At 40.1% G+C, this 12,409-nt stretch overlaps 1 protein-coding gene across 13 annotated transcripts in view; it reads right to left on the bottom strand.

Moving 5' to 3' along the window:
- Positions 1-12,409, bottom strand: part of ptprfa (protein tyrosine phosphatase receptor type Fa) — a 284,242-nt gene that overhangs the window by 106,716 nt on the left and 165,117 nt on the right. For all 13 annotated transcript variants that reach the window (XM_046392938.1, XM_046392940.1, XM_046392948.1 and 10 more), the window contains one exon: positions 11,439-11,549. In XM_046392938.1, coding sequence (XP_046248894.1) covers positions 11,439-11,549 — 111 coding nt within the window. The remainder of the gene's footprint in view (positions 1-11,438; positions 11,550-12,409) is intronic.

Raw genomic sequence — 12,409 nt, 5'->3', positions numbered from 1 at the left:
AAAGTGTGACCTGAGGGAGCAGACTCAGTACTACTACACCAATTTAAACACACAGACTGGAGTATGTTTGCCACTCAGGCCATGCTAGACTCAGATACAGACACTGAATCATTACCTCCTCTTTTCTGGACTATATCAACACCAAAATTAGCAGTGTTTTCACATCAGAAGCTGTGGATAAAAAGAGAGGTTCTAGCCTGAAGATGGGCATGGAGCACAACTCCCTGATGCATGTGGCAAGGCATCCAGACCATCACAGACTAACAAGCTCACCAACACCACTCCCCAACCAGTGGCACCTCCTGTCCTGATGAAATGGATAACTTTCATACCCCAACTGACAGGGACAACCACCACCTCTATCATGCCAATGCTAAACTCATCTGCAGCAAGCCTACCAAACCTCAGCCCATTTGCACCCTACTCTCACCTTGTAATGCTTTGGGAAGCTTGTCGAATCACGTAACACTGAGGTGCTTGCTTTTTGATAATTGGTACAACAATTTTATGATATGATTCTGGATGGTATCAATATGCTGGCCAGCACTGAGGAAGTCATCATGTTCTTATTTAGTGGCTTCTTAATTAGTCATTTAGAAATGGTTCACGATGCCATGACAATGTTTAGTGTAAAGTTTACTGAGTCAGAATTTTAAAGTTATGGTTTCAGTTCTACTGTTGGTCTGGACAATGACTTGAAGAATGAGGCACAGACAACAGGGTGAGATTGAATTTGCCACACAGTCTGATGACATTTAAAGAGAGACTAAACAGATATCCATTAGGAGAAGCTCATAGTTGAAATGCAGACAAACTCATATCTTTATTGGCATGCCAGAGAAAAAGATGGGACAAAGAGAAGGAGGGAAGGAGTGACGAGTGAAAATTTGGGAAGCCAAGTCCTATTAAAGAAAAATCTAGAGTTTTAGGACAACCTAAGGTGAGTGGGAAACAAACACAAGTATGCATTGCAGGGAAAGTCATGCAGCAGTGCAGGTGGAGAGGTAGCAGCATGCTTACTCCAGGATTCATGGTCAAAGATCAAGGATACTGAATTGAAAAAATGTTGTGAATGGCATCTCAGGTAGAAGCAGCCATAGAAAGATATCAGAATCTCACTAATTAAAGTGGCAAAACATGCCAGATAACTGTTCTGTATATCAGTCAAGATAATTTTGATGTAATTTGTTAAAGTTAGCATTATCAGCTTTAAGACTCTTGGGGTGTTCAAAGTGCCACCAAGGTGAATTCAACAATTTACCAACATCTCTTCACTAACAGTAACACTAGTCTGGTGATCAGACTAAACTGGTATTTAAGTTGACTTCATTAATTCATGACCTTCTAATCATGTAAGCCAATTTCTATTTGAGGGTGGGAGTTATTTTGTTTTTACCTAACCAATCAGTAGCAAGTAATCATCCTGCCAACAGTTCTCAATTCTCAGTACAAGGAAGCTAAAAAAAAGAAGTAATGACCATGATGTCATAACACCAATGTTCCACTGCTCTGCTTGGTGCCAGACTTTGGTGCCAGCTTCACTGAAGTCTATGGGAGATGAATGCAGAAGGTTTGGATAACATAAATGCATTCAAAGTAAGTAGAAATGACAAATGGAGCAAGATGATGCAACTTCATTATGGGCAGGGCTAACTTCCAGTTAAATTCAATTTCCATTAATTAATTACTGCTAACTGTAATGGCTGCTTTACCATAATGCGAACAGTATCCTATCACCTGATTTATTGTCTGTTACAACCCCTTACATTTCTAGAAGAGTAATCAATATCATGTTGTCAACAATAGAGAATTTTTTTGTTTGTTTGTTTATCAGAGTTGATGTTGAATAGGTGAGGAGCTTACAGCATAGAAATGCAAATTTATTGTACAAACTAATGAAGCATTGAAGCTGAAATTTGAAATCACAAATAAGATTGCATCTCTCCATGTATACTGTGAGCTCAGATATAAAATCATAAAGAAACAAACAAATTAAAAGTTTTCTTAAAATAAAAGACGAACAGAAAGTACTGCAAGCCTGCAAATCCGCATATCAGACACAAACACTTCAGTTGGAGTGCAATGCTCTCCAATGTTATTTCACTCCCCCTCAGTTTCTGAGCCCCTCCATGTTCTCCTTTGAATGATCCAGCAATAACAGTCTTAGAAAAAGCTGTAAACATGTTTGAGGTTATTTTGTTCTCTAGTTTTTCTAGCAGACACAGATAAGAGGAGAGCATGGTAAAAGCAGTGTGAGCTTAGAGCCTGCTGCTCAGTGTAATGATGGTCAGACAGCAGATGACAGCGATGCTTGCAACACAATAAAAACATGATCAGCATGCGGCAGCAGATGTCCTGGGACTGACACAGTTGCAAAACTTTGTGAAGGGAGCACAAATTCTGAAGTCAGATTATTTTGTAGCCACAAGTTGTGTAAAGATTATGCTCCTTCGCCAAGAAAAGTGAGAGGTGAGTGACAGCAAAACATATTGGACTCATTATTACAATCTCTTTGTCACATATAAGGGACAGTGAGAGGCGTTGTTTGTGAAAGAAACAAATCTTTCATGAAAATGTGGTTTTGGTAATGAATAACAATTCCTAACAAATCTGTGCAAGACCCAATTGTCAAATGGATAACGATTGGTCCTTTGAGCTACTTACAGAGTTGTAAAGTTGGAGAATTTGGGAAATGTCTTTTCAGAACTAATCAGTGCCATAAGTTGTAACAAGTGCAAGTAACGTATCCATCCCTCTGAGGTCACTGTCAGTCAACATTTAAGCTGTGGTGGTAGTTTCTAGGCACATTTTTCATCTCACCTGCAGGTCCATTTATCCATCTCGCCTGGTTTGGTGCAAATTGCCTAGTTTTTCACACACTGGCTGTAGAGAGATCTGCCTTCTCTATATAATGAAACTAGATGGCACTTAACTGGTGGTGCTCTAAACTAACAAAAAAAAAATACATTTGAACAGTTCAACTGCAATGTCTCTTTCCAGAAATCATGATCTGACTATTCAAGACAACCCACGTACCATATTGTGAGCAGTTTCATGTTGGAACTATTTTCTTTCTACATCATCCTGGAAGGAAGCGTTCATCATATGTGAGAGACTGGCTGAGCAAGTTGATTAAGATAGTTAATGTTACAGCTCAGCCAAAGAGGACGCCATTAATTTCTTACATCCCTGTCACGAACATCCATGAGTAGATATACAATTCCTTCCACAGTGATACGGTGTAGTTTGTATATTTTATTTGGCACACTCTGGACACTGACTTATGTGAACTTTGAGCAATGATGAGTCAAATTCATCACTTTCATAATTTTTGAATTTTAACTGGTAGTGTGTAAAACACTGGTTTGACATTTTTCTGGTGCAGAATGAGCTGTTTGGAATATCAAAATAATGTTTACTTAAGAATGTGCTCTGATGTTTTCAGGATTGTGAGGAACCACTGGCTGTGCAAGACCAGCTGACCAGCATCCATGGTCATCCTAGAGACCATATATAGATACACTAAATATATAATACGGTAAGGATAACAGGCTATGTCATTCCTTTCGGCGTCAAATTAATTTCAGCGTGAAGTTTTGTGCTCCCAAGATCAGTCATTATAAGCTTGCTGCTTGCTATTGTGGAATTGTGGTCTGTTACCTGTGTACACACACCTCACATTTCGAGGTCACTCTTCTTTTTTTTTTATGCATAGAGCAAAGTACTAGCATGTAAGATGCTCATTTCACAAAATTTCAGAGGAGCAGGCTGCATGGAACAATGCATGATGTGGTTGCAAGGCGGCATAGCAGTGTGGGGTGGGGGTGGGGTTGCACTGTGGGATCAGGGTCCTGAGAGAGAACGGCCGGGACGGGCCTGAGGCGCCTAGCAAGATGCCAGCGCAGCACGGCTCCAGTCTGCCAGGCCTTGGCTTTAAGAGGGTAAAGAGTGAAAAAACCAACCTTCCCGTTGATCTGAGGGGGTGAGATTTGGATTGTATTTTTTGATTGCGGGGTGCAATGATAATGGAGGGATTTAAGATAAATTGGAAAAAAAAAACCAACAACAAGAGGGACAAAACAAGGAGTAGGAAGAAGAAGACAAGGAGAAACAAAGAGAGTAAAACAGGCAAATATCTGCTTATCCGTTCATGAGTGAGAAAATCACAGTCGAGACAATAGCCTATGCAGTGCAGTGACACAAACACACACGTACATTATATGATACATAATAATGCAGTGCAAACCCATCACACACAAGGCAAAAGACAGCAAAGGATACTCTCTCACCTAATCAGAATAAAACACATAGTAAGATCCGCAGTGATAAGCTAACTCTGACTGGAACAAATAGCACTATTCAAGTGTTTTCAGTGAGCATCCACACAAATGGACACACAATCACACACATTCACATTGCCCTCCCGGTCTTAAACCTTACTCAGTCTTTGAGCTCTTCAGAGCCTGTGAATTAAGACAGAACTGAAAAGGCAAGGCTTGCTGACTATCACACTTTATTAAGCACACAAAACATACAGTGTGTTACAGCCAATATTTATTCTACCCATTGACTCTGCAAGCTCAAAAATCAATGAGCACATAAACATGCCCCCTGATAGAATCAGTCAAGCACTCGCTGTGGAAATTAGTGCTTAGTACTTGATATGGTAGCACCGTTTTCATGTCCCTTGTGCTAACTGAAAACAAATTAATTTAATTGGAGGGAAACTTGATAAGCTAATACTTTATCAAAGCAGCACAATGAGTCCTAAGAGACCACTGGTCCACTAGTACTACAATCATCTATTTTAAGCAAGATAATACTGTATTTTGATTCACCTTATACACCTTATCTACTAATTTTCAGATTTTCATGCTACCTAGTGGACTTTTGGCAGATTTTAATTTTAAGTTCAGCAATTTATTTGTGTGCAATATTTGCTGTTTTGATAAGTCATTCTCTTTAAGGTTCCACCGCGTCCTAACTGCATGGTGTCAGCGTTGACCTCTTCTAAAGTATAATGCTGCCACACTGGACTATGTTTTGCCCAATGATCATTTCTTCCTTTGCTACGTTAGTAGTTTATCATTAGTTTTTTCACCATCTATTAATACATTATTTTATTGGTTAAATAAAAACCACTAAATAACGAAATTAACTAAATGTAATGAAATGAAATACTTAAATAAATTGATTAATGATTAATCATTAACATCGTGAAAAACGAGTGTCCACTGCAAAGCAATATCGGACGCTGGCATGCAGTTAGGACGTGGTGTTACACAAGAGATTGTAGCTGGGAATCGTCTAAATGATAGCACGTTTTTAGAGCCTTGTTTCTGACACCTGGTGACCGCTGGCGTCAAAAGACAAAAAAAGAAAAAATCCTGACTCTTTATTTGTGATTTGCTAATCATATTCAATTCTAGGGCCGGACCCTTATGGGGCCTCAGCTTCCATATATGTAAAATTCTACTGTGAACAATATGAATTTTTTATCCCCTCTGTTTATCAGTTGCTTACAAAAATCTTCACGTTGCTATCTGTGTGTTTGAGCACCCTTAAAAAAAGTGTAAATCACCAATGTTGTTGAGTGTGTAACATAAAAGGAAAGTGTTCTTGGAGAGGCGGCTGTGGCTCGGGAGGTAGAGTGGTCGTTCACCAATCGAAAGGTTGATGCTTCATTCCCCGGCCCTGCAGTTTACATGTTGAAGTGTCCTTGGGCAAGACACTGGACCCCAAATTGCTCCCCATGGCTGTTCCATCAGTTTGTGAGTGTTTGTGTGAAAGGTTACTGCTCGTGATGAGCATGTGGCAACTTACATTGTATCCTCTGCCACCAGTGTATGAATGTTTGTGTGAATGCTGGCTTGTGCTGTAAAGTGCTTTGGTGGTCAGTCAACCAGAAGGGTGCTGTATAAGTACAGTTAGATTTCAGTCACCTCTTGGAAACATAAAGTAGTGATTTTCATTTGTCTAAGGAAACTATCTGGAGCTTGAAGGAATACATATCAAAAGTACTGAGCCCTGTCACAATACAAAGCTACAGGTCTACATTTCACACAGATTTTGAAAGTTTTTGTATTGACTCATTGATTTTTCACAGTTAATCGTCCTTGTACTGGCTGAATTTTCCTCAAAGGCAAACATTTTCTGCTTGAGTGAACAGAGCTGACTCGTCTGATGTGGTAGGCTACAGACAGAAGCGTACAGGTGCTAATCAGTGTGGTACATAACAGCAGAGTCTGAATATCCCAGAGAATCTTTGTGGGGTTGGACAAACTCAGTCCCGCCACACTAGAGCAGGAGCTGCTTTGCACATTAAAAAATAAATCAACCCCTAAAATTTTAAAAAGGAGGCCAAATTATGCATTGCAGTGAGCTAGAAACTATTTTTGTAGAAGCTTTTATTATTATTATTATTATTTAGCTTGTGCACATTTAATCTAAAGTAGGTGTTTATTGCGTTCATTTGAATTGTCACAGCAGTGTCAAGCAAAGGTGTAATTGATAACACACGCAAATGATGTACGCATGCCATTAAGGTGAGCCAGTTACAGGGCTCTGATGCTGTCCCTTCTGGCTCACTGTCATGTGTACATGGACATATGCAGACACCATGGATTCATTATAGTTCTTTTAACACTGCTCTCTAGAGTCAGCTCAGAGAATTTAGAAATTTTAGGAAAATTTCACTGTCTTTTTTAGCAGATATTGTGGCACACATTAAGCCAACCACATGCAGACTTGATGTTATTCCCACTAAATTTCTCAGAGGGGTTTTTAATTTAACTGGTCCTATTTTTTAACTTGTCCCCCCACTTGTAAACATGCTGTGGTGCAACCTGTTCTAAAGAAATCCAACCTTGATCCCTCAATGCTCAGTAATTTTAGACTTTCAGTCTGGTGTCAGAGCATTACATAACATCAGCGACACTACACTTCAGTGGTTTTGTTCTTACTTTTCAAAAAGAACCTTAGCTGTCACTATAGTTGAACACACATCTTCCACATTACCTATGGTGTGCCGCAGGGCTCAGTTTTAGGTCCAATTTTATTCTGCATCTATAAGCTTCCACTTGGCCAAATCATAAAACGCCACAATGTCTCCTTCCATTGCTATTCAAATGACACACAGATATACCCTCTGCTGAGACCTGGTGACCCTAGAAGCGTAGCTGCTGCTGTTGATTGTCTTAATGATGTAAACCGTTGGATGGCTCAGAACCTTCTACAGCTTAATGTTATTGTTTAACCCCCAGCATCCTCAGAACCCTATAAGTCTTGATCCTCTGTCCACTAATCAAAAACTCACTGCCAGAAATCTATGTGTCATATTCGATTCAAGTCTCAGTTTTGACCCACATCTCAAAAAATCCATCCAATCATGTTTTATCCAACTGCAAACTCAGAATCAAAGCAGCTCGCAGCCTGAAGTCCTCAGGTGGGGCCATTTTGGTTGTTCCTAAGTGAAGGTCAAAGACTAAAGGTGACCAGGCTTTTATACTGTCAGAGCTCCTTGACTTTGGAACAACCTGAGGAGATAAGGCTTGCGAGATGAGCTGTTTTAAATCAATTTTTAAAACGTACTTTTATAAACAGGTTTTAATGTGAAATCATGTTTTTACTGGGTTTTAGCGGCCCTTTTATTGCACTGTTTTAAAAATTTCGGTTTCTTACACTTATTGTTGTGCACTTGTCTGTTGTACCTGATTGGAAGTTTTGTTTTTAACTGGTTGTAAAGCACCTTGGGAACCTGGGTCTTAAAAGGTGCTATATAAATAAAGTTATTATTATTATTATTATTATTATTACCATAATGCAAAAGATTTTCTCCAGGAAGGAAGTTTGGCTGGGTCCCAGGGGCTGAGTCAGCTAATAGGAGTAACTAGTTCACAGTTACTAGTTCAAAGTAACCAACAGTTAGTAGTTAACTCCCTTAGCAACAACTAAAATTCCAAATTGTATCACTTTTCATGACACAATTCCAATAGCTTCATGACAGCCAACGTCCAAAACCAATCACATGTGACAGTTTGATGTCATGTTATCATGTGGAATCAAATTTTTTTAAGTTTGATAATTATACCTACCATGACATGATGTTAATCACAGGCTGTAGTGTCTTGGTTCGTGATTTGTCATAGACATAGACAAAGACTTTGCATTGACCGTGACATAACTGACCAATGACAAGTCACAAACATTCATAAAGACTTCATGAAGTCTTACTCACAGTTCAAGTGATTACCTTACCATTCATTTTAAAGTTGTTTGCATTTCATATAATTTTATCTATTTTAAATAATAATAAGAAAAAATAAGTACATAGTAAAATCTTATCATGGAGCCTTGGGTTAATCATTTTAATGGCTGGATCAGGGTGCCCTGTCTGTTCCAAGTAAAGCCTTGCATCTAATCAACAACATTCACAAACATATCCTGTCAAATACACAGCAGAGAACACTTAAATTACTCTCTCATGCGTCCAAAAGAAGCAAACAAAGCAAAGCAGATTAAACAATGACAAGCAGGTGCTTTCCTGTGTAGACAGAAGGATAAGCATTCGAGAGATGAACAGTAGGATTTTACAGTCTGTGTATATGATGTACACGAGTGGGACTGTGAACTGGGGCAACAAAAGAGGGTTCTAATAAAATCATAACATGTAAATAATAAATTTAAAATAAAGAAACATTTAATGTATAGAAATACAGGGAAAAAATAGCACACAAACACACAGTTTGGCAACATATGGCATGTTGCAGTGCTTGCATAGAAACCACACTATGAGATGAAAATGGAAACATGAGCTGATGGCACACCTGGAGAGGTTAAATGTTAAATCAACACAGACAAGATCCTTGAAAAGAGAAGCAGAAATAACAAGTTATATACTTCAAAACTGTGACTCTGACTTTGTTGGCTTCGGCTCTGTTTGGTTTAGTGGAGGATGCTCCATGCAAAAAAAGTTTTTAGTTATGACAGCTGCAGTGCTTTTCATTCACAAACCAGCCACATTTAGAAGCAGAAAACAACATTTATTATTTGTTTTGTGGCAGTCTTTATTTTCTTTCTTTTTTTTCTCTGAATGGCAATTTTTATCTGGGGCGTGAGCACTCTGTGATGTGTTATTAGGAAATTGATGCATCTGTTGTGGTAAGAATCTGCTTGCACGTATAAAGATATTCTGTTTTGGGATTAGTAGGCTATTTTGGCAGCCTGTTGTAATTCTTTTGTTAAAAGACTCCACTTGGGTTGCTTAGCATCATGTACCAGTGGTCGAACCATTTTCATAACACTATTTGTGTTTTGTTAGCCATCTATTTAGTTTCTTTGTGGGGAATCCTTCAGCTCATAATGTTTGTTTGTATATATGTAAGCTATTCATATTGTTATAGTTTTCCTTACATTTTTCAGTAGTCTTTATGTTGCTATCTGTGCTTTCCACATAACCTCATTTTCTTTTAACAACTGGTTCCATCATTAAATTTACATTTACTTCATAGTCTGGTTTGGAATGTGGTCATAAAATGTGTGGGGTACTTGCACTTTACTTGTAGAAGAGCTTAAGTTGGGGCAAATGGACTTCAGTTTTAAAGTAAAGACGTTTCACCTCTCATCCAAAGGGGGAATCGGTTAATCTTCAGTTCTGATTAACTGGTCCCAGATATTAAACCTAGACGGCAGACCTGTCCAGCCAACATGTGCCTGCATAGGGGTTGAATGGGTCGTTGTTGCACACAGCCATCATGTAACTCATTAGAGTCTCGTGTCCAGGTGCAAATGACTTGCTTGCCCCCCATAGTCATAGTGTGGCTTGTCAAATGGATTGTCATCCCACTCTTTCATCATGTGACTTGTAAGGGTCACATGGTTCCCGGGGGGAATGAGGTGTAAGTCTCCTGGGCAGGAATCTCAAGGCTGCACTGTAGGTGGTTGAGGGTTTGTTGAGGGAAGGTTACTCCAAGTAGACATAGATGGCTTCCTTCACCCCTCTCTCGAACCATCCGCCTTCCCTGTCCAAGATGTGAACATTGTTGTCCTGAAATGAATGTCCCTTCTCCTTAAGATGTAGATGGACTGCAGAATCCTGGGCAGTTGGGTTGGCCCTCCCGTGTTGGCCATGCGCTTGTGGAGCGGTTGTTTGTTCTCTCCATTGTACAGTTCATTGCAGTCCTCGCTACACTGGATCGCATATACGACACTGCTTACTTTTGCTTAGGAATTTTGTCCTTGGGATGAACCAGTTTCTGTGGGAAGGTGTGGACAGGTTTGAAGTGTACTGGAATGTCAAGTCTGGAGAAAATCCTCTGTAGTCTTTCAGACTCTCCAGCCACATATGGGACTGTGATGTTTTTTGCACTTCTTATCTTTGTACTCATTGATGGTAGCAATCCTGTTATTTCTCTGGCCTTTAAATGATTTGATACAGGCAGTCCATCTACATCTTAAGGAGAGGGGACATTCATTTCAGGACAATAATGTTCACATCTTGGACAGGGAAGATAGATGGTCTGAGAGAGGGGCGAAGGCACAATGCATTTGGTTATTTGTTAACATTTTTCTCATTTCTGTCAATATAAGAACCAGCTACAAATTTTTCACCGGACATATGACATGTGAGTATTGTATCTGAGATGAAGGGATATAATAAGATTTGCGACACTGGGTCAAAGCTCTGATTTATAGTACAAAATACTGTAAAACCATACTAAAGATAAGTAGCAACTGTGTTTAGCATGCAAAGGTTTGAAGGCAAACTGCATGAAAGAGCATTGTCAGCGGAAACATCAAATAAAAGCAATAACGAATCACTCCATGCTTTAAAAATTTTGAGTTTGAGTTTGAGATTCTGATATTGGTTGAGGCTAAATGAGTTGTTTGTTGACAAGGCCTAATTATGTGAAGCCCTGAGGCTTGCTTTCACCCTGCTGTCTGTTGTTGCAGCACCTCCACCTGACTGGAGTTTGCTTTCGGGAGGGTGGGGGGATTTCCCGCCTGTGTTCTCCCACACAGAACACACAACAGTGAAGGTGTTAGCTACTCTTTGAGGCAAGACTCCACATGTAAACCTCTACCTCCCCAAAACATAGAAGCAGAACCGCAGCCAACCTCTCTTTAACCCCTGACAAGTCAAAACATCATCCTCATCAACATTAGGTTAGACAGGTCAAACAAACTAACAACATGGCATTGGAGGAAAATACATAAATCACCATTTAGAAGACAAAGACGAGACAGAAAGGGAGATAGAGAGGGCAGAAAATGACAATGTGAGCAGAGAATGGAGTCATTGCAGCTGATTTCAACTTCTGTATTTGCAGTCAGGAGTCAGAGCAACGCTGCAGAGGAGGTGATGAGAAAGGACCTTGCTGTTGGAGGCAGCAACCTAAATGGCAGTGGGAAGGGGTTGCCATGATCAAGAGTGATCTTACCTCGAACATAAAGGTTAGCCGGAGCCGAGTAGCGAGTCCCTGCGCTGTTGACTGCCACACACTCGTACTTGCCCTGGTCCGACTCCTCGCTGTTCTCAATCTGAAGTGCCCCTGCAGAGGGTGGCCAAAATGTCACAGTTCAGGTCTGCACCGTAAATATTCAAACAACACACACAGACATAGACATATAAGGTTTTAGACCAGACCTGGGCACAAAGGGCCGGTGTGGCTGCGGGTTTTTGCTCCAACCAACCAAGAGCACACAGTTTGACCAATCAACTGTCTGAAGACTGAGATCAGTTGATTAAATGAGTCAAGTCTGGTGTGCTGCTGCTTGGTTGGAAAGAAAACCTGCAGCCACACCGGCCCTTTGTGGAACAGTTTGCCCAGGTCTGTTTTAGACTAATTTGTTTCCGACACATAAGCACTATAAAGCATAAAATAGTGAGGTTTTGCAGTGACTGTTTGGGCATGGTCTGTCTTTGTGTGTTGGCCCTGCGATTGACTGGCGACCAGTCCAGGGTGAACCCCGCCTCTCGCCCGTAGTCAGCTGGGATAGGCTCCAGCTCCCCCGCGACCCTGACGGATAAGCGGTATAGAAAATGGATGGATGGATGTTTGGGCATGGTCACTGCTTGAGCATGGTCAGTGGGCTCCATAGAACCTCAAAATGCACCCCAGGGTTAGAATAAAGCTTCTTTCATAAAATTTGGAAGGGCCATTGCTCTCATTGTTATTAACATGTTTCAGTTTTTTTTAAGAGCCTGTATTTAGTTACATATAATCCTAGTGTCTCCTACAGGGAACAGGAAATGACTTGTTTCATACTAGGCATGCAACAGATCACAAATCTCACTGTTTGGATTGTTTCATGGTTTTAAGTCATGGATCAGATCATTTTTTGGATCAACAAAAAGGAAAAAGAGAGTTTTGGTGAAGCTGATTTTAAAATGTTGGTTCTGATGTAGCTA

This window comes from Scatophagus argus, chromosome 6 (genome assembly GCF_020382885.2).
Source record: "Scatophagus argus isolate fScaArg1 chromosome 6, fScaArg1.pri, whole genome shotgun sequence".
NCBI classification, from domain to species: Eukaryota; Metazoa; Chordata; class Actinopteri; family Scatophagidae; genus Scatophagus; species Scatophagus argus.
Note: the sequence above shows the minus strand (reverse complement) of the source record. Positions and strands in the feature narration are given on the sequence as shown.